General features: G+C 34.6%; 2 protein-coding genes and 1 long non-coding RNA gene across 4 annotated transcripts in view; 1 reads left to right on the top strand and 2 right to left on the bottom strand.

Annotated features, from left to right (window-relative positions):
- The window catches only part of LOC117166763 (dual specificity calcium/calmodulin-dependent 3',5'-cyclic nucleotide phosphodiesterase 1A), a 101,524-nt gene that overhangs the window by 55,711 nt on the left and 26,466 nt on the right, over positions 1-19,347 (bottom strand). The gene's annotated exons all lie outside the window — the stretch shown is intronic.
- On the top strand, positions 3,318-13,589 carry AGLU2 (alpha glucosidase 2). The gene is made up of 8 exons (XM_033351049.2): positions 3,318-3,492; positions 6,591-6,778; positions 7,475-7,744; positions 8,175-8,426; positions 8,774-8,959; positions 9,403-9,604; positions 11,871-12,213; positions 12,779-13,589. The coding sequence occupies exons 1-8, from the start codon at positions 3,333-3,335 to the stop codon at positions 12,912-12,914; spliced, it is 1,737 nt and encodes a 578-aa protein (XP_033206940.2). The 5' UTR covers positions 3,318-3,332; the 3' UTR covers positions 12,915-13,589.
- LOC143305143 (uncharacterized) lies at positions 13,211-17,803 on the bottom strand. The gene is made up of 2 exons (XR_013061849.1): positions 15,323-17,803; positions 13,211-15,252 (listed from the first exon to the last, which is right to left on the bottom strand). It is a non-coding gene; the product is annotated as an uncharacterized LOC143305143 (long non-coding RNA).

The following is a 19,347-nucleotide window of genomic DNA, read 5'->3' as shown; positions in this document are numbered from 1 at the left end:
TTGCAGATACGATTGATTATCTGTAGCCGATTATTTTTTATAGGATTTGTTATAAAGCCACTTCTGGCAAATATCATTGGATCCGATTGCCAGTTAAAAAAGTTGAGTTATTATAATATAATAGAAGAGCGAACAGCGAGTAATTTGTTCCAGAGTATAATATGTTTTTGCTGCGGCTCCAAGATCGCTTGTTAAAGATAACTACCACCTTCTGAATTACGTATTAAAAAAGAATAGCGACAAAAACTTTTACCCTTTCTCTCTTTCATCTCAGTTTTGTGTTTCATTTGATTGAGTCATAAGCAATTACCGTTTTTATACACGAGCTTCATTTCTCTTTTAAAGAAGCTCAGAAAATAACTTAATGCCCGTTATAAAATATAACTTTTCCTTGCGTATTTAGTAACTTGGAATTTCTTATGTAAAAAAATTTGTTCATTTTGACGAAAAGAAAATTTGTATAAAATCTTGTACACGATCGTTGTTATTGAATTTTGGTCCATTTAACGTTTGTGCTTCTTGGGTTTAGGTTCGTTCTGAAGGCTGATCATATGTTCAGGACGAAACAAGATTAACTTAGAAAAGAATCATCGAAAATTCTTTTTTCAATAATCGCCGTATATTATCATTAATTTTAGGATTCTCAGAATATTCTACAACGAATATCCTATTTTGATTTCTTCGTTTTAGTCGTAGAAAAAATTATATTATCATTTGATCTACAACTACTTGATCCGTAAACACTGATCGTTGTTCTTAATAATATTACGATAATGTAGCAATGTGAGTTGAAGTAATTATTAAGACACTTTACCGATGTCAAATTATTGTTTACTTGACGCAAAAAATTCATTCAAGTTCCTACGCTTGTTTTCATTAGTCGAGTGACTCGATCTCAAGTCGCTTAAAGTAACTTGACCGATCCGAGCTAGACTTTTTTAAAACGACGTAATCATAACTAAGAACTGGAAACTAAAAAAGTTCATAATCATCCATCTGTATCAACAGCTACTTATAGCTAGATGTCTGTGCAATTTCATATCTTTATGATCGTACAGAAATAGAATCTAAATAAAGGCTTGTTTTACACAATAAATATTATAGTAATCACTTTATCTTGGATATGTTTATACGTCTAAATTTACCATAAATTCATAAACAGCCGCATTCCTCTTGCAACTAATGTCAACGAGAGAAATTAAAATAAAGTAGCATTTTGCTCGTGAATTGGCATAACAAGTCTTTCCCACTGTACGTTCCAATTGCTTGCTACTTGTTTCTGTTTGTAAAATTCAACAATTCCAAATATTCTTCTCAATTTTGACGCGAGGTTCGTTGGTTGCAATAGAAAACATGTTCTTTCGTTGCAATATGGACAGAGGAAACTTTGGTACAACTTCGAATTACCCACCGCGCAAAAAGAGCTGGCAACTTCTTTTCTCGTTCTTTGCCGCCTTCAACAATTTTCTTGGCACACGCCAACAAGTGCAAGTTTTATAAAATCTCCGCGCAACACAACTTTTCTTTCGAATTTCGCGGAATCCCGCTTCGAATCTGCTGTTTCCTCGTTGCGAAATTTAGCGTAAGGCGGGCGACTACAATTCTCTGAATCGTGCACAATGTGAAGCTTACTCGACTTTGCAATTGACGTAGCAATCACAGGTTAACAGCCTTCAAACTTTCTAACGTTTTAAACATCTTACGTACTTCGTACCTAATAGTGTCTAAATTTTTTATTTCTAAGATTAATTTTTAAGATAGTATCTAATAATAATAATCTTTAAATGTTTAACACTAGAACTACCGATAGTTGACACGAAGCTATTCCTATCAAAACCAATGAAAATGACTGGTTCTTAAAAAATACGTAATAATAGAATATTTTTATTTTTATTGATTTATTACTTTCTTACAGAAGCAATTCCATGTCGTGTAGTAGATTTTTGGTATTATTAATCCATCTGGGATCCCTAAATGAGGGTTGACACATTTATAAAATTCTAGAGCCAGTCATTTTGACTGCTGTGGTATTTTTAGCGTTAGCATCTAGCGATCTAGCGATCGATCCGGAATTTTTCTGATAGCTGATATCATCACATCGAATGATACGCGATAAAAATTTGAAAAATACGTGTGCGAAGTTGTACAAAACGAGGAAATTGGTTAACTGGGGCTCGATAAACAGATTGCAGGATCCTTTTATACTTTGACGAGTATCAGTCATTTTGACTGGTATTGATATAAGTAGCCTTGATACAAGATTATTTTCAGTTCGAATACATAAAAAACAAAATAAAATCCATTCTATTATTCTTTTAGTTATCATTGCGAAAGTCATTACATCATTGCGAAAAAAAAATATAACACGAAGTAGGAATTTTAAAATAAAATTGTAAAGCCAGTCAATTTGACTGGTGTGGTAGTTCTAGTGTTAAGACTAATTCAAGCTAACCCAAGCTAACCCAAACCTAAAGTCAAACTAAAAAATATTAAATAAAGAAAGTATAGATTACTGAAGTATGTGGTTAAAAAAATATTTTTGCACATACACGTATTTTTTAACGAAGCATTTTTCTTTTCTTAAGTTCTACATTTCCTTTGCTTGGTATCAAATTGTTGCAATTATATGAAAGTACTATTGAATGATACGAAATTTACTATAGTTGGATCTAATCAACTAGCATATAAGTGCGATAATAAACACAGTGGTGTGCAAATACTTTCTGTAGTCACTGAGTCACTGTACAAATTATCGAATAGTTAAGCCAATTTGAACGACGATTTCCTTCTTTATTTTCCTGTACTTGCAAATTGAAACTATACAAACACGCAATAATGCATACATATTTAAACGCATAGCGGTGCAAACATATGCAAGCCATATTCATGTCCATTTATAAACCTCGCTCTAACTTTCTTTTCTTTTCTCTCGTTCTTTTTTATTTTTCATTCCTCCACAAACCTACCCGTTCCCCTGCTACACAGCAAAGTAAAAAGTATGAAAAACACTTTTACGAGTATCTCGAAAACTAAAGCCGAGCGCAAGTTCCAAGTGAAATTACTTAGAGTCACGACGGAGAAAATATTCGATAAATTCTAATCGATGTAATTACAAAAAATATCCTATTGTAAAAGATACACGAACCGTGAAGAGGTAGAACGTCATATAATTCAAATTGCTCGATCATCGCGCGATTTTTCTTTGGTATCATGTTATTTATCTCGACTTTTCTCAATGCTCTGTTGATAAGGACATGCGATACGCTGCTCTTTTTTACCATCGAATCTGGCATATAAGAAGCCGAGTGATTGCGCGCCGCATCATTCAAATCATGAAGAACATCAGCTTCGTGGTGGTTGTGCTTCTCGTTGCGGTCGGCCTGGCCGCCGCCGAGATCAAGAACAAGGGTTGGTGGAAGAATGCGGTTTTCTATCAAGTGTATCCTCGGAGTCTCAAGGATTCAGACGGCGATGGCATTGGAGACCTGAAAGGTAGGAAATCCGTAGGAAACATTAGGATGTTCAGGTATCTGGTAACGTTCCGTGGCACGCGAACCGTTCGTTGCATCATTTCAGACAGTTTAAAGAATATCGAGACGAGACAGATGTGGAATAATCGCGATTCAGAAAAGCTAGAATAAATAAGATGTAATTTGAATAAATTCGTGATTTAATTATTAACGATAATTAATGAGAAATATACTCTAACTGGTGGAAAAGTTTGGATACGGACGCAGTGGTGTATGAAATATTCTGAAATTTTTATACGATCTTGTTTATTAGTCTTCCTATAGATTTCTTTCCTGTAGCCATTCTTCTCTCTTGTAACGTTTGATTCGTTCTCTCGTGATCATTCTACTCTGTGCTTGGACAACTAAAATTTCGGATTTCTTGTCACATTTTTTAACTTTATTCACACCATATCTACACACTATGCTCAGGGAATAAGAATTAGGTTCGTAGAAGATTTCAGGCCGGCAAATAAGGCTAAAATTGAAACGTCTAAGCCATAGAAAATATATTTAAGTGTACGATACTGCGAACTACCTAAAAAAGTAATCAACTAATAAAAGACATGGTCATTTAAAGATCGCGATTCAAGTGTTCATGGAAGGAAGTTTCGTAACGCGACATATACATCTAACGAAGTGTAATAACGAGATTCTTGAGGATTGTATCGTCATAATTGCAAACTACAATGGCCGAAGCTGACAGGTGTAAATGGTGTTCCTTTGAAAAATTGTCGGTGGAAACCAACAGAGAAATCGAAAGACTGTATAAATCTACATTATGAATTCTTGGTATAAATAGTGATGATAATTTTGTTAATGGTTAGTGTCAGTTCCGCTTAATTAACCAACAAATAAATTAATGATTCATCCGATCGTACAATTAATATTGAAATTAATTATAGTGTCTAACGGTAGTATCGTTAGTGGTTAACGATATTTTAAGTGATGCATAAAACACTTGGGCATCTCGTGTACAGTGTTGGCAACTTGGAACCAATCCAAGGTTTCGATTCCTCGCCTAATTACTATGATATCAGCGGTTATTCCCAGTTAACAGTAAAAAGTAACAGTGATTTTCTATAGTAACGAAGGAAATAAGAATGAGGCAGTAGTAAGCAATAAAATATTTAGGAGATTTATACGTTGAACAGTTTTTTCTTACTAGATAAATGGAACAATACTCTGCAAACATCCTTGTGTATTTTTTCAAGTAACATCCTTTACTTTTAATTCTTTAATTCTGTACACGTTTCGCAAGAATAGCACGGCGTACGATAACAAAAGATAAAAACAGTTCCGTAATATTTAATTGCACCTCTAGCATCATACTTCCTTTCTTTCATGTACGTGATGTAACGTGCGGTCTTCGAATGCTCGATAGTAATTAAAAGGATGTGTCGAATCCCAGAAAATGTCTCCTACGACGGTGGACTAACGAGATAGTGGTAGGATCGATGATTATTTATTTAAAAAACGAATTAATTTAAATAATCGCGTGTCAGACTGTAGTTGGCATTTTTCCCATTTTCATCTTTCTACAAATATGTAATATCTATTAACGAAATATCTAGCTTTCCAGTATTTATATATTTAATATTGATATTTAGATTGCAAATTTTCAGAGATTCACACGACAATAATTGTACGACGTTTAATGATAAATCATGCTAATGGGCAAAACGTAAAATAAAGTGTAGCAAATTTTATTTAGAAATGTCTGTTAACTACAGTCGAAATTTAGTCGTTTTAAAGCAATTTATTTTTTTCTAATATACTACAATTTCTCATTATACAACAATTTCGATTTTTCAAGTATAATATTTGATAGATTTCACGGCATACAACGAACTACACAGAAGTATCGGTTCGTTTCTAATTTTATATACAGATGAGAACGCGTTAATGAGTTCTAAGATTACATTAAATTGTTACTTACTTTGCCGTACGACGCCACGATTATTTGCGTCTTTCACTTACCTGTAACAACATCGATTACGACATTAATAAATTATGTTTGGATGTGTCTTTTTAAATATTAAAACGATACTCGGAATCGTAACAAATTACATCAACGTGATTAATAGTAAAATACATACAAATGACATAGTAAATACATAAAATTTAGTAAAAGCTATTATTATAACGTAGCTTCTTCTTTAACGCGTATGCATATACAATTGGTAGTCGACACTAACATGGAGAAACTATTCAATGGTGATTGTTTAGAATAACATACACTTTATCATTTTTGATAAGCTTGAAAATGTAATGTCAAGATCAACGTTTCGAAAAAAATTTCCCTATATCAATGTACCGATCGCTCGTCTTTAGTCTACACGATATTGTATTAGTATCTATAGTATTATCGATTTCATAAATATATTTTTATAGATAAGATGACATTTTTCGAATAGCTGTATATATAAACATCCACTGATATCTCATATCTCACAACTTTATCTAATCATACGATGCAAAAGAAAAAGGTAAAAGATTTCATACTATTCTGTGTATCGAACGGTGGAATTTTACAATGTTATTTTTTTCATCATATTATCCGTAACATTTATCGAAATATTGCTTGAGCATGCATTACTGTTCATAAATATTTCCACGATTCTAAATTATTGCCAATATATAAAATGTATTTGAAACGAAGTTCTTTAATTTAATTTTGACCTTTGATCTTACATTGATCAAACAGTCTTGCATATATACTTAGAATTAGTAGATATTGTTGGCAGGAAGTAATTGATATCGATTGAAGACTACACAAGAAAAATATCATAAGTTCATTTTCCGACTTTTATATCGCTGAACGAATATACGACTTTTATGTTAGAACGGTATAGTCTGATAAACTCGAAGACCGAATGATATTAATGTAGTTTCTATGTTAATATTTCGTTTAATTAATTAACATAATGTAATTAATCAACGTAATTAAATCCACCCCATTCCGTGATATCTATCAAAGTTCATCCTGATCGATTACCAGTATCGTTCGAAAGAATATCCTCCATTTGTATTCCTATAATCGTTGGAATTGATATAAAATTGTACTTGGTTTTCTCACAGGTATTACCAGCAAACTTCAGCATTTCAATTCTACTGGAGTAACAGCGATCTGGCTGTCACCGATCAATAAAAGCCCTATGAATGATTTCGGATATGACATATCAGACTTTAGAGACGTCGCTCCAGTCTTCGGTACTCTAAAAGATCTCGAGAATCTTTTGGCAGAGGCTCATAAAATTGGTTTAAAGGTAAAGCGAAATGAAATTTTGCGAATGGCGATAAATGAATTACATTTGATCGTTGATCTTAATCGAATCGTACAACATCGTTGAATCGTGTTAAGCAATTAAACAACACGCGCGAAGAACGTGGAGAACGAGAGTTTGTTTTAAAGACAAGTTACGTTAACGATTGTAATTTATTGCTCGTTTGTATAACATCGAATTGCGATGCATATCAGCATATTTTCAACGCGACAATAACAAACATTTACCATAATACAATAAAGCAATAATATTACCATAGAAATTATGTTGACAAAATCTGAAAATACCTGTTATCATAGCGGTGAGACAAAATATATTATAATATCAATGAATAGCAGTTGTCTCAATGCTAATAAGCATTTCTTTGATAGCCGAGTTTGTTGAATTATCAGCACTCGTTCAAATATCGCGGTTACCGATTCGTGCCTCGCTTTATCCATATAAATAATTCAAAATTACTTTGGTAAATGATATATATATAATATAATAAAATATAACGGTATAATATAATAGGCGTAATATAAGACAGTGCACCGTCATAATTATAATAGTTGGTACTTCACGATTTTTAGCTTTTCCAACATAAACAATCCATCCGTCGATTTGATATATTCATAGGGACTTACAAAATCGCTAGTAATCGTAAAGGATACGGATAATTTTCTCCTCATTTTTCAGGTTATTTTAGATCTTGTTCCTAATCACACGTCTGACCAGCATCTCTGGTTCCAAAAAAGCGTCAATAACACAAAACAATATGCGGATTACTATATATGGGTCAATGGAACAGGAGAAAACGGGACTTCACCGCCTAACAACTGGGTCAGCGTGTTCAATGGATCAGCATGGACGTATCACAAGCAAAGGAAACAACTCTATTTTCATCAATTCTTAGCCTCACAACCAGACTTGAACTACAGAAACCCGGTCGTACAGCGAGAGATGAAGGTATAGCTCGATCGATTACGTTAATATAATTCAAATTGATTCGACGAGACCGCGAATTTCTTTCCATTCTGACTACCGTTTTTGTTAGTAGCTCTCGATTCTGCTATTCTATGTTTTACTACAACCTATAGTCTATAGAAAGAAAGTAACGCTAGATCGATAGGCATCGATATCGACGATCGATGGGCTGATTTTTGTGCACAGATTTAGAAATTGAGAAAGATCATTACGTCATTTTATCCAACATATTTTTCATGACAAATCGAGAATCTTCCACGTTGGCTATTAGTATCTGCTAGATTATAGCAAGAACGATGCGATCGCGTCATTGTCATAAGCTTACCGTTTTTATTTCAATGAATCTATTTTTCTATCTTTAAATAATTATTTCTAACAGCGCGAAACATATATGGCCGTCTTATTTTTGCAGGACATAATGAAATTTTGGTTGGACAAGGGAATTGACGGGTTCCGCATAGATGCTGTACCACACTTGTTTGAGCTGAATGACATAACCAAAAACGAACCAAAACTTGAACACGTGGATCCCAGCCTCAATGAAACTCATCACGCCTATTACGATCACATTTATACAAAGGACCAGAATGAAACTTACCAATTAGTACAGAGCTGGCGAAATTTCGTGGACGAATATGCGGAAAAAAATGGTCGTGACGAGATAGTAAGAGAAAGCAGATATATTTTTGAATAATTTTATCTGCCTTGAGGACTATATTCTATTTCAATTTTGCCAATTCGCAATATTTAATATTTTAGTTTCTTCTTTCGGGTTTTAATCTTCCGAGTTTTAATCTTTGAATGTGTCAATGAGATTCGATAGCTTCGCTGGTACCGAGATTTCGATAATATTCGATCCTGCACCTTTTTATCTTCAACAGAATGTAGAAAGCGTAGAATACTTCACGGATAAAATTTTCAACATTTAAACCAATTAATTCGAATTTGGTCCTATCGCAGAAACCTTATTACCCAAGTAGCCCGTCTCCGTGTTAACATTTAATGTTACAGGTGCTTCTGACGGAGGCGTATACTTCTTTATCGAACACGATCAAGTATTACAACTACGGCTCGCACGTCCCATTCAATTTCAAATTTATAACGGACGCCGATGCAAATTCCAACGCCACTCAGTTGAAGAACGTTATAGATAGTTGGATAAATAAAATGCCGCAGAATGCGGTCGCAAATTGGGTGGTACGTAAGTTTTTAATCAAGTCACACAAGAGTCTTTAATAACGTTGAATACGCGTCTTGTTTCCAACGAATAAGACAAACAACGAGAAATTCTGATTCGTTGGGGAACAAGGAAAATCTGCTCTGTTAATTTAGAGATAAGAAGGCGATTAGAATCCTGAACATTCGCTTAAATTTGTCATTTTAACAATATTCTTTCGACTACGTAATACTTTCGAATTAACTACTGATAATAGAATATCAACTGTGTACAATTTTTGTCGCGTCTGATCAGAAATGAAACTGACGCTTTTCACTGAAAAGCATGTATAACTTTAAGGGTTCGAAGATAAATATCATAGAATAAAGAATATTGAACAAATGCTGAATGTTAAATATCCGGTTGGATTTAGTGCGCCAGTCTATTCCATTGAAAGTATATTTACATAATTATATTTCTATAGATGGGAAACCACGATCGAGTTCGTCTTGGCTCACGTTATCCTGATAGGGCGGATCAAATGATAATGCTGGAGATGATTTTGCCCGGAGTTGCGGTTACGTATTATGGAGAAGAAATCGGCATGGTGGATATACCTGAAATAAAATACGACGTTCGCGATGGCTGTCGATCACCATTCCAATGGGATAACACTACCAGTGCAGGTGAATACACATTTTAGTCTATGATATTGTGATAATGTAAAGAAGATAGGATGAGATACGTATTTATATGTATCCTCCTTCGTTTAAAAATTATTTAAAAACGAAATTATTTAAAAACATCTCTTATATATGTCGGAAATGAAACAACACTGGAGCCTTTGGAATTTTGGATAATCCCGCAACATTGTAACCTAGAGTCTACTATAGCTGTAATTGAACAATTGTAGTTATTCAATCAGATCGTAATTGTTCGAGAGTTGTGATAACGAGCTTGGGCTCGAGGCGACAGTCAGTCGCCGAACGTAGCCGCGGTCACGGGATGAACGCTTTGTCTAACAAAGGCATGGAATAATTCTATAGCTCTCCTTAAAAAGAAAATAGTTGTAACACTCGACAGTAAACATTCCAACGGTCTCTGTCCCGTAGCTCGCCATACGCAGACCCTATTCTTCGAGTAAGATGATTGCCAGATGTCGATGCGTCTCCGCAGTACATGTTCAGCTAGCTCGAGGGCCCGATATGAATCTTAAGATTTAGTCAACTAAAGTCCTTCAAACAGACAAACAGTCTTTGTCCCAACTACGGGAAAATAGGGGAGACCTATTTTTCAACGAGCGGCGTCTCCCACTAGCAACTTTCCCTCGAGGGCGGCTAGCATCTTTTTCTAACCACCGATATGGAGATTGACCAATTAGCAGCAACGCCAATTTCCCTTACTTTCTGAACGAAGGCTTTTCTCGACGAATCCGATGATCTCGTGTCCTTAGACACACCCCAATATAGTTTTCCTCTGTGGCATCATCGGGACGGGAAAGTCATTCCCGCTCGCGATCTCATCGATGAAAAAGAGTAACCCCTTATGACCAGTGAATATTACGCGTCCGACTTAGATTTTGTGAGTACGTTCATCTATCATCGCGTCGACCGCGGATTCGTTATTGAACTTAGGATCATTGTCAATAGTTTCTCGAGTACCTAACTACCACGGTTACTTGTCCGCTTCTATAATAATCGTATTTGCATTAGTCAATGTCTTCTCTATTGCATAACGACAACGTGTAACCCAAACGAAGATTCGTTTCACGCCCCTAACCCTAATTCTAATGTAAACCCGACATATATATTTCACTTACAAACAGTATAAGTATGATCAGTATAGTATAAAGCAGCAAGATATTTCGAATTTTTAACTTTTGATAAAACTTATATCTAACATACCCTTTATCGATATTTTATCATGGGATTATTGTATTTATGTGCAAAGTATGATATCAAAATCAGATGTGTTTTTTTCCATTTACCTTTTCCATAATATTTTCACATATTCGTTGCGTTGTTCGTTCAATTTCCTCGGGGATGTTGTCCCTCCACTTGTTAATTGTGGTGGATTTATTTTCACAGACGTCCACTTCGAATACTTCCATAGAAAACATCTAGAATTGTTAAATCAAGCGGACAAGGAAGTCAATCGAGCTCAGCTCTTACCACTTTCTGATTGATTTTGATAACAAGTTTTTATTACGACAACACACTCTTGAGACATGAAACGTTCCATGATAAAATTTAATGGATATAAGATCTACCACTATATATATATGTGTGTGTGTGTGTGTTCGATCTTGTTTTGTTTAAAAACTATTTAGAGACGAAGTGATGCAACTTCTTCTATCTACTACCTTTTACTTCCGTTTATCGCTAGGAGAATTTTTAGTTTTGTAGGATTAGCGGTGAATTTGAAATTCCTTCCTACAGTTCAATAACGATTGAAGGGTAATTCCGATATTTAAATTGTATTTATTTCAAGAGAAAGAAAGGTATAGCTTTCATATTCAATGGTCTCATATTCATAAATGCAGCATGTTTTATTACTGCAAATGTTAGTAGACTGTGAATTTATAATACGTTTTGAATTGCGTTTTGTTGATATATTTAAATTACTGGAACGTGCAGCTGCATTTTTATTTTAGCAGTCAATCCTTCTCGTTTCTAGACAAGCTCGTAAACAAATCGGCGGAAATTACATATATGTGTAACTGCTTAATTATTTCAATGTTACATTGCAGTGACATTTTCTGTTCAGAATCAATTAGTTCACTTTTATTTAATATCGTTTGTCAAATTTTATTTACTTATTTATTACGGGATTTATGAGTGAAACAATATATAGCATAGCAAATACTTGAATCCAGAAAGCTTAGATTAAGCCATTAGATATTATACTTAACGTAGGTATGTAACAGTTGGTAAGCTCAAATTCTATTCGTAGGTTTCAGTAACACCACAAAAACATGGCTACCCGTCAACAAGAACTTCAAAGACGTCAATTTACAGAAAGAAGAGAAAGAGAAGAATTCTCCCTATCAGCTTTACACTAAATTAATCGATTTACGAAAGGAACATGTGCTGAAACATGGTTCTCTCATAACGAAAGATATATCAAAATATGTGCTCGCCGTCCTGCGAGAAAACGAAACAGAAACTGTATCGCTTTTGATCAATATTTCAAATAACAAAACTTCGGTGAAGTTGACGCAATTGGGCTCAACTAGGGTGAGCGAAAATCCAACTAAGATACTACTCGGTAGCACGAACTTCAATCAACAACCAGGGTAAGTGAAAACAATTATTCGAATGGAATTTTGCTTGTATATTCTAATCAAACATTAAGATCATTTTGAATAAAGTCTAATCAATCGATATAATTTGAATAAAGTATAAGTATGATTTAAGTCCGTAGGGACAGAACATTCTCGACGAATGTAAGTAGCAGGACATACATATAGTGGCTCGTGAAAATTTTCGAGAATTTATAGAAACTCTTTATAAATATATTATGTGTGTCATACGAAGCATTTTGAAATTTCATTAATATGACAATGGGACACACGTATCGAATATTATATCGATAAATTTGGAATGTATCTGTAAATGTATATAGAAATTACGGGATATTTATCGCATGTGTTTATTGCACTTTACAATTTCAATGACTAATCGTTCGTTACGTTAGTAAGTCAATTTAACGAGGGCATCTTTGGCATTAATTACATGTTTCAGACCACTATTTACGCTGTATATTAATTTTAATTATTTCAATTTATTAATTTCGATTGTTATTAATTGTTTCAATCATCGAATGCAGCATTAGTAACATAAGAATAATTTATTTTTCAGCACCCAGGTTAATAACTCGATAATCGAACTTCCTGGACATGCAGCCGTCATTCTGATTTCGTCCGGTGCTAGTTTAGCCAGTTACTCAGTCATATCTCTTCTACTCGCAGTGTTGTTTTCCCTTTTCCCATGGTAAAACATAAAAACAGTTTGTCTGCTTTGTACTTACTCGTAGACTTATGTGATATGTGAATTTTAGACTTTAAGCTTATTCGATGATGCATTTGTGGTTTGCCGAATTTCATCGCGTTCTTATTAGCGCGTTGTACTTTGTTCCCGTGTTTCATGAACGTTACAGTTCGCTTCTTCAGGACGGACTTGATTCCAACTAAAACAGCTTCAGGATCTGCTCTATAAAAGTGAACTGCGATGTTCACTGAAAATACTGGAACGAAGCGTAACGAGTTATTAAAAACACAATCGAGATTCGAAGAAGTACAAATATGTTACGTAAGTGATATATATCTGTCACGTTTAACAATCGAACAACACGAAGTATTTAACGCGTAAAAAAATTACAACCAAACGATCAACATGTTATCAAATTGTAATTGAATTGTACGAATAATTACGATTGCGATTAACGCGATAAGATCTCGCGTTGTCGAGCGTAATACACCGATTAGCGGATTACACGAGACAGAGTAGAGTGAGTTATTCTACCGATAATTTTCCCGCATCATTAGACAGTCGTTTCTCTGTCGTAAATAAACTTGAAAAGTAAATGCGATAATTGTAAGGATACTTACGCACTTAAAATTGGAAAATGTTACGCTCTACGAAATACAAATAAATATTTGGACAGCGATTACATCGTGTTGCATTATTGTCCCTGAATGGTGTAATAACGAAAGTAAAAAGATTTGGGAACGTTCCCCGAACGTATCTGTCGAAATGATATTCGAAGAATATTATTTAAAATCTGTACTCACATTAACACATTTACATTTTCTCAGGTAAAATATTCTATTTACCGCTTCTAAATATCCGAGAAAACTGAAGTCTTGTTATTTTCTTTTTACCATCCTTGATCTTCTTCGCTTGAAAAATGCTTACAGGTTGTATAATTATTACAAATTTAAAATACTCACAGGCCATACGATCGTTAGAAATAAATCATACAAGTACATGACAGGTGTTATCAACGTAACGATTAATTAAATGCTTTGAACAGAACATTTCAACATCGTGAAGAGGGCGACGTGGAACATATGAGCCTAGGAAAGACTAGTGAGAAGAATTCTTTGAGAAATTGGATAAAGAATTAATAGACATTGTATTTACCAGAGATATCATCGTCTTAGGAGGCTTCTATAGACACACAAGTTGAAAAGACGGCGATAAAGTGGTCCATTTCATGATAACAATAACAAAGTAAATGGCAATGGCAAGCCGTTAATAGACATCTGTATGTTTAACAAACTAAGAATAACAAATGGACTTTACGAACACAAACATACCCATAAATATACCTGGGAAGGCAAAACAAAGAAATCAAAACTTATCGACAAATCAATCGTAGATTATCTGATTTTGAAAGAGAGAACTTGTATCGAACCACGCCACGTAAGAGTACAAAGAAGAGTAACACGTAAATCAGACTACTACTTATTACATTATTTATTTATTTATTAAGGTCGATGTATCACTAATTTTTGTACAATGAGTACCTCGAGTATCTTAACTACGATATTGATAGTTTATTCCAGAAAAGTACTAAAAGTGATTATCAGCAATGAGCATAGCTTCACAAAAAGCCATGCTCATGTAGTATGGGACAACAAGAAAAAAAGATGAAAGGACGATAATTGAAATTAAAGACTATTGACTGGAATTTCGTGCTGTAAATCAATTCGCCATTGTCATTCATAACGTAGTGTTCTAAAATTATTGAAAAAACTCGTTATACCTCGTTCAGTCGAATCTCAACGGAGGATAAAATTATAACGAAATGAATTATGCGAAACTAACGAAAAGATAGTTAAAAAAAAAATTGAGCGAAATACGCGACTAAATCCAAATTCCAAGAATCTTGACTTGTACCGAAATAATTTTCAATCAAAGATTTGTCATCTCAATGCCTCAATTTACCCTGATCCTTAAAAAACTCCTCCACTCGGATGCGATTTCGAATACACAAGTATGTAACAACGAGCATGATTTGCGCGTTATCCCGTCGATGGCGTGCGAATAATACATAATATCGCGGCTCTGTGACTTTATTAAACACCTGTTGCGTGTCATTTTACAACGCTTCCTTAGGAGGAAGATCGGCTGGAAAGAAAATCGAGTTTCACGGCGTTAACCGAGAAAAAGGACGGCTATCGGATCGAACCGATCCGTTATCGATCTCTCCGCTTCTTCTTCTTCTTCTTCTCTCGTCCGATTTCCACCGCAATCTGTCCACGCCCTACGTCACTACGCCCTCGTATCTCGGTCCGTTCACGCAGAAATTTATGTGGCCGGATTCGCACCTGCTGAGACAGAATGGTCGATGAACGAACGGGAATACGCGACAGAAGGAATTACGGTTGTTACTGTTACCGTTCCGTTGTTGGAATTCGGCCAACCGAATCCTGATAAAACTCTTCTGTTAAACCTGATATTTCTTTCGCTAAATCTTCACTCAGTTTTCCACGAGTTTCTACGATGGAATCGTTTTACTTCAAGTGATTTCCTTACATTCAGCTTCTCATTCTTTCAAGAATTTCCTTGCAAACTGGAATTATCAGATGTTGTTATCGATTACGCGGTAGTATGAAATAGACTTTGGCGAGTTATTTTCCCACAGTTCGTAGTTATGGCTTTAGCCTAGAATTGCGTATATATCAAAATTAAATTACACGAATTAACTTTAATTTCGACTAGTTGGCTAAACTTGAAAATTGAAATTTCATTGTACAACCACTGGTGTAAAAAATATGTATTAAAAGTATATAAAATAAATGTATATAATACAAATATTTTGTAATATCGATACAATACAATCGTGTAAAGTATAACCGATCGTCAAAATTCAAAGTATTGTGACTTGGAGTGTCGATCGTTGGTAAATAGCAAGAATACGTACGCAAAATTTAACATGTACATTTCTTTAATGTGCTGATTTAAGCGACTTTTTCAGCAAGATAATTTCAACGTTCCTTGCCAAATTGTTCAACTGTAAGTAGAGAGGAAAAGTACATTCGACAATTCCCTATTGAGTGTGTGCTTTATGAACAGTCTTTGGTATTGTGAAGAGGTAGTAACCTTTTATAGCCATTCGGGTTTTATATTTCACGCGGAATACCGAAACAAGCCTTAGTTCGATTTTTGAAACTCGATAAAAATTTACTGGGCTTTTTACACTTTATTATCTACTGTGATAAGATTATAGTATTACACAGTTGTTCGCTAAAGTGAACGCTTATACAAACTTTCTATGAAAATATTATATTGTATAATATACTATACTTGTTATACAAAATATTTTGAAATTTTATTAACATCATAATGAGATACAATTATTGTGATTAAATTGATAGAAACAGGTCTGAAATTGTATATAAAACTTAAGAGATACTTAATACTAGAACTGTTTTTTATGTATTCGAACTGAAAATAATCTTGTATCAAGGCTACTTATATCAATACCAGTCAAAATGACTGATACTCGTCAAAGTATAAAAGGATCTTATAATCTGTTTATCGAGCCCCAGTTAACCAATTTCCTCGTTTTGTACAACTTCGCACACGTATTTTTCAAATTTTTACCGCGTATCATTCGATGTGATGATATCAGTTATCAGAAAAATTCCGGATCGATCGCTAGATCGCTAGATGCTAACGCTAAAAATATCACAGCAGTCAAAATGACTGGCTCTAGAATTTTATAAATGTGTCAACCCTCATTTAGGGATCCCAGATGGATTAATAATACTAAAAATCTACTACATAACATGGAATTCCTTCTGTAAGAAAGTAATAAATCAATAAATATAAAAATATTCTATTATTACGTATTTTTTAAAGACCAGTCATTTTGACTGTTTTTGATAGAAGTAGTTTCGTGTTAATTATTGGTAGTTCTAGTGTTAATCGGTAGTTTAGTCACTTTGCAATTAAATATTTAAACAATCGATTCGAAGAAACAGTCCAATCAAAAAGTCAAAATCGAAAGAAGGAAATCTTTTGTTTCAACGTTAATTCGACTATTACATTTGAACTCTCGAGTCCAATCTGTATTACTTTATGTTCATTATTACCGTATTCAAGAAATACAATCCGTTTCATATATTAAAAAGTTGTAAACTTTAACTATAGTTTTATGAGTTTCTAACCGATTTCGTGAAGGAGCAGGTTACTTAATGCGACAAGTATATTTTTCAAATGTCTTTTTGTTTATAAACAGACACTACAATCAGTTTCAATTTCCAACTAATTGGTTCTAGAGCCAATTACGTTATTTTCGTTGTATTTGAAAAATATGAGCATCAAAAATGTTCATGGCTGCATCAAAATCATTGAAAGATTTCATCGCGCGAGTAGTTAAGCGAGCAAATAAGAATGGAATTGAAAGCGTCGCTGGTATCCGAGTTTTAACCAACGTAAAATTTTTATGGCCCTTATACCGCGAGGGCAGCAACGCGGCAGAGTTTGCCATCGCGATCTGCCAGCCATCGACGTTGCTCGTAAATGCGTGCATAAGAATTTTAATACCCACTCACATTGGCTAGATGTCAACAGACTTTAATGATTCTTTGAGAACGGCCACGATATTCCCCGCTCGATTACCAGTAACCGTGAAACGACTATACGATGCAAAAAACCACCAAACGATCTTTAACGCTTTCTAATGTTATCCATTCATTGTACGTGTACAACGTATTATGAAAATTCAAGCAGTATGTTTGCAGAAATCAACGAACAATTTATAAATTCGTATGTTTCCATCTTCTTCTTATCGACGTTTCTAATGACGATTCATATTGTAGTATCGTGGACAAAAGGCCTAAGAGATATCGGACGAACTATAAACAATGTCGCGAGAAAGCTCAAGCGCCGACAGGCCCAACAGTGTATCGTTGGTCCTTTAATCGAATAGTTACGCGGAAAAGACCAACGTGACCCTGGCCACGAGCGTGTAACATCAATCCACATCGGAGACCAGGCCACACACCGCGGGCAGGATGGTAGCTAGATGTCTACACATCCTTGGCGCTTATCCTCAGTAGTCTTAAGGACCCACCATGGGTCTTGGCATTTTCATAGTTAAGGTTCTTCAGACCAAACAAGTATCTTTTATTTGAAGTGTCCCTTTTACATTTATTATTTACTACGGTTTGACACGGGAAAATCAGTTTTTCTCACTTTTTCGGTATTTCTCACTTTTTCCGTTAGCAACTTTCTCCCGTGTCCTTAGACACACCCAACCCTAGCTTTCCTCCGTCATAACATCGTCACAAGACTTACTTATTCTCTATCCTTAGAATAGTCGACGTATTTTTACCGGTTTCTACCCTTAGACCAGTCGCGTACTTGACTTATACATACCCATCGGTGTAAATTCAATTGTGGCTATTAAGTGCAAAAATTGTGCGTGTTACGGCTCAGTTATCTTGTTTTCATCATATAACCCTCAAGTTTACGTGACAAGCGGTTGCGGAACACGTGCGAGGTGGGGCTAAGACAAAAGACAAAGGGATGCTAAGGGAGGAAGACGAATTAACTGTCAGTGTTAGTGGAGAAGTCGAAGAGTAGTTAGTTGAGAAATCAGAGAGTTGTAAGTTGAGAAGCTAAAGAATGTGAATCGAGAAATCAGGGAGATAGTGTTGCTAATGTTGTCGAGAGAGTGTGGTCCGCGTAAGAGAGAGCGTTGGTAACGAGAGCTGCAAATTAACTATTTAGTTGTGTAAATTATAGTACGTTATTGTATATAATTCACGTTAAACAACCATAGTTTGCTGTTTAACCAACACCTGTTTAATCCATTTATTGTAAATAAATTAATTATAACAAAGATCCTAATATATTAACTATAGTTATGTAAGTAATTTCACAGGTTAAATGTTCAAATGGACGTTTATATTTTACAAAAGTAACGTACATTACCATAATGGATTACTCTTTCTTATTAATTGATTTATTTTCTCGTGACAATTTAATTTTTACGTAATAATCGTTTTATGAGTAACGATTAACAACATTTTATTTTTTATTTAATATTTCACATTCACGATTTGTCCAATTTGGACATTTGGTAGAATTTTTTAGCTGTTTGATTATCATGTGGGTGGCTACCCCCAATGGGGTACCATCTTAATTAACAACATGACAAATTCTGTCACACTATTTAGGTGATATACTTTATCCCTAATCGATTTTTACGTAAGCTATTTGCAAGAGATAGGGGCACTTTGTCATTTATATTTTACTTGCTTTTCTAATTTCGTATTTATCTCTCACTAGTTTTTTGTTAATCGTTATTTTGCCTTCCTACTTTGTCGGATAAGTCTTACGCGTAACTGTAGTTTATCAACGATCATTTCGCGAATGTTTTTCAGACGGCATTAGAATCGACGAAATGATAG

This window comes from Bombus vancouverensis, chromosome 2 (assembly GCF_051014615.1).
Source record: "Bombus vancouverensis nearcticus chromosome 2, iyBomVanc1_principal, whole genome shotgun sequence".
NCBI classification, from domain to species: domain Eukaryota; kingdom Metazoa; phylum Arthropoda; class Insecta; order Hymenoptera; family Apidae; genus Bombus; species Bombus vancouverensis.
This window is presented reverse-complemented; position numbering and strand designations above follow the sequence as displayed.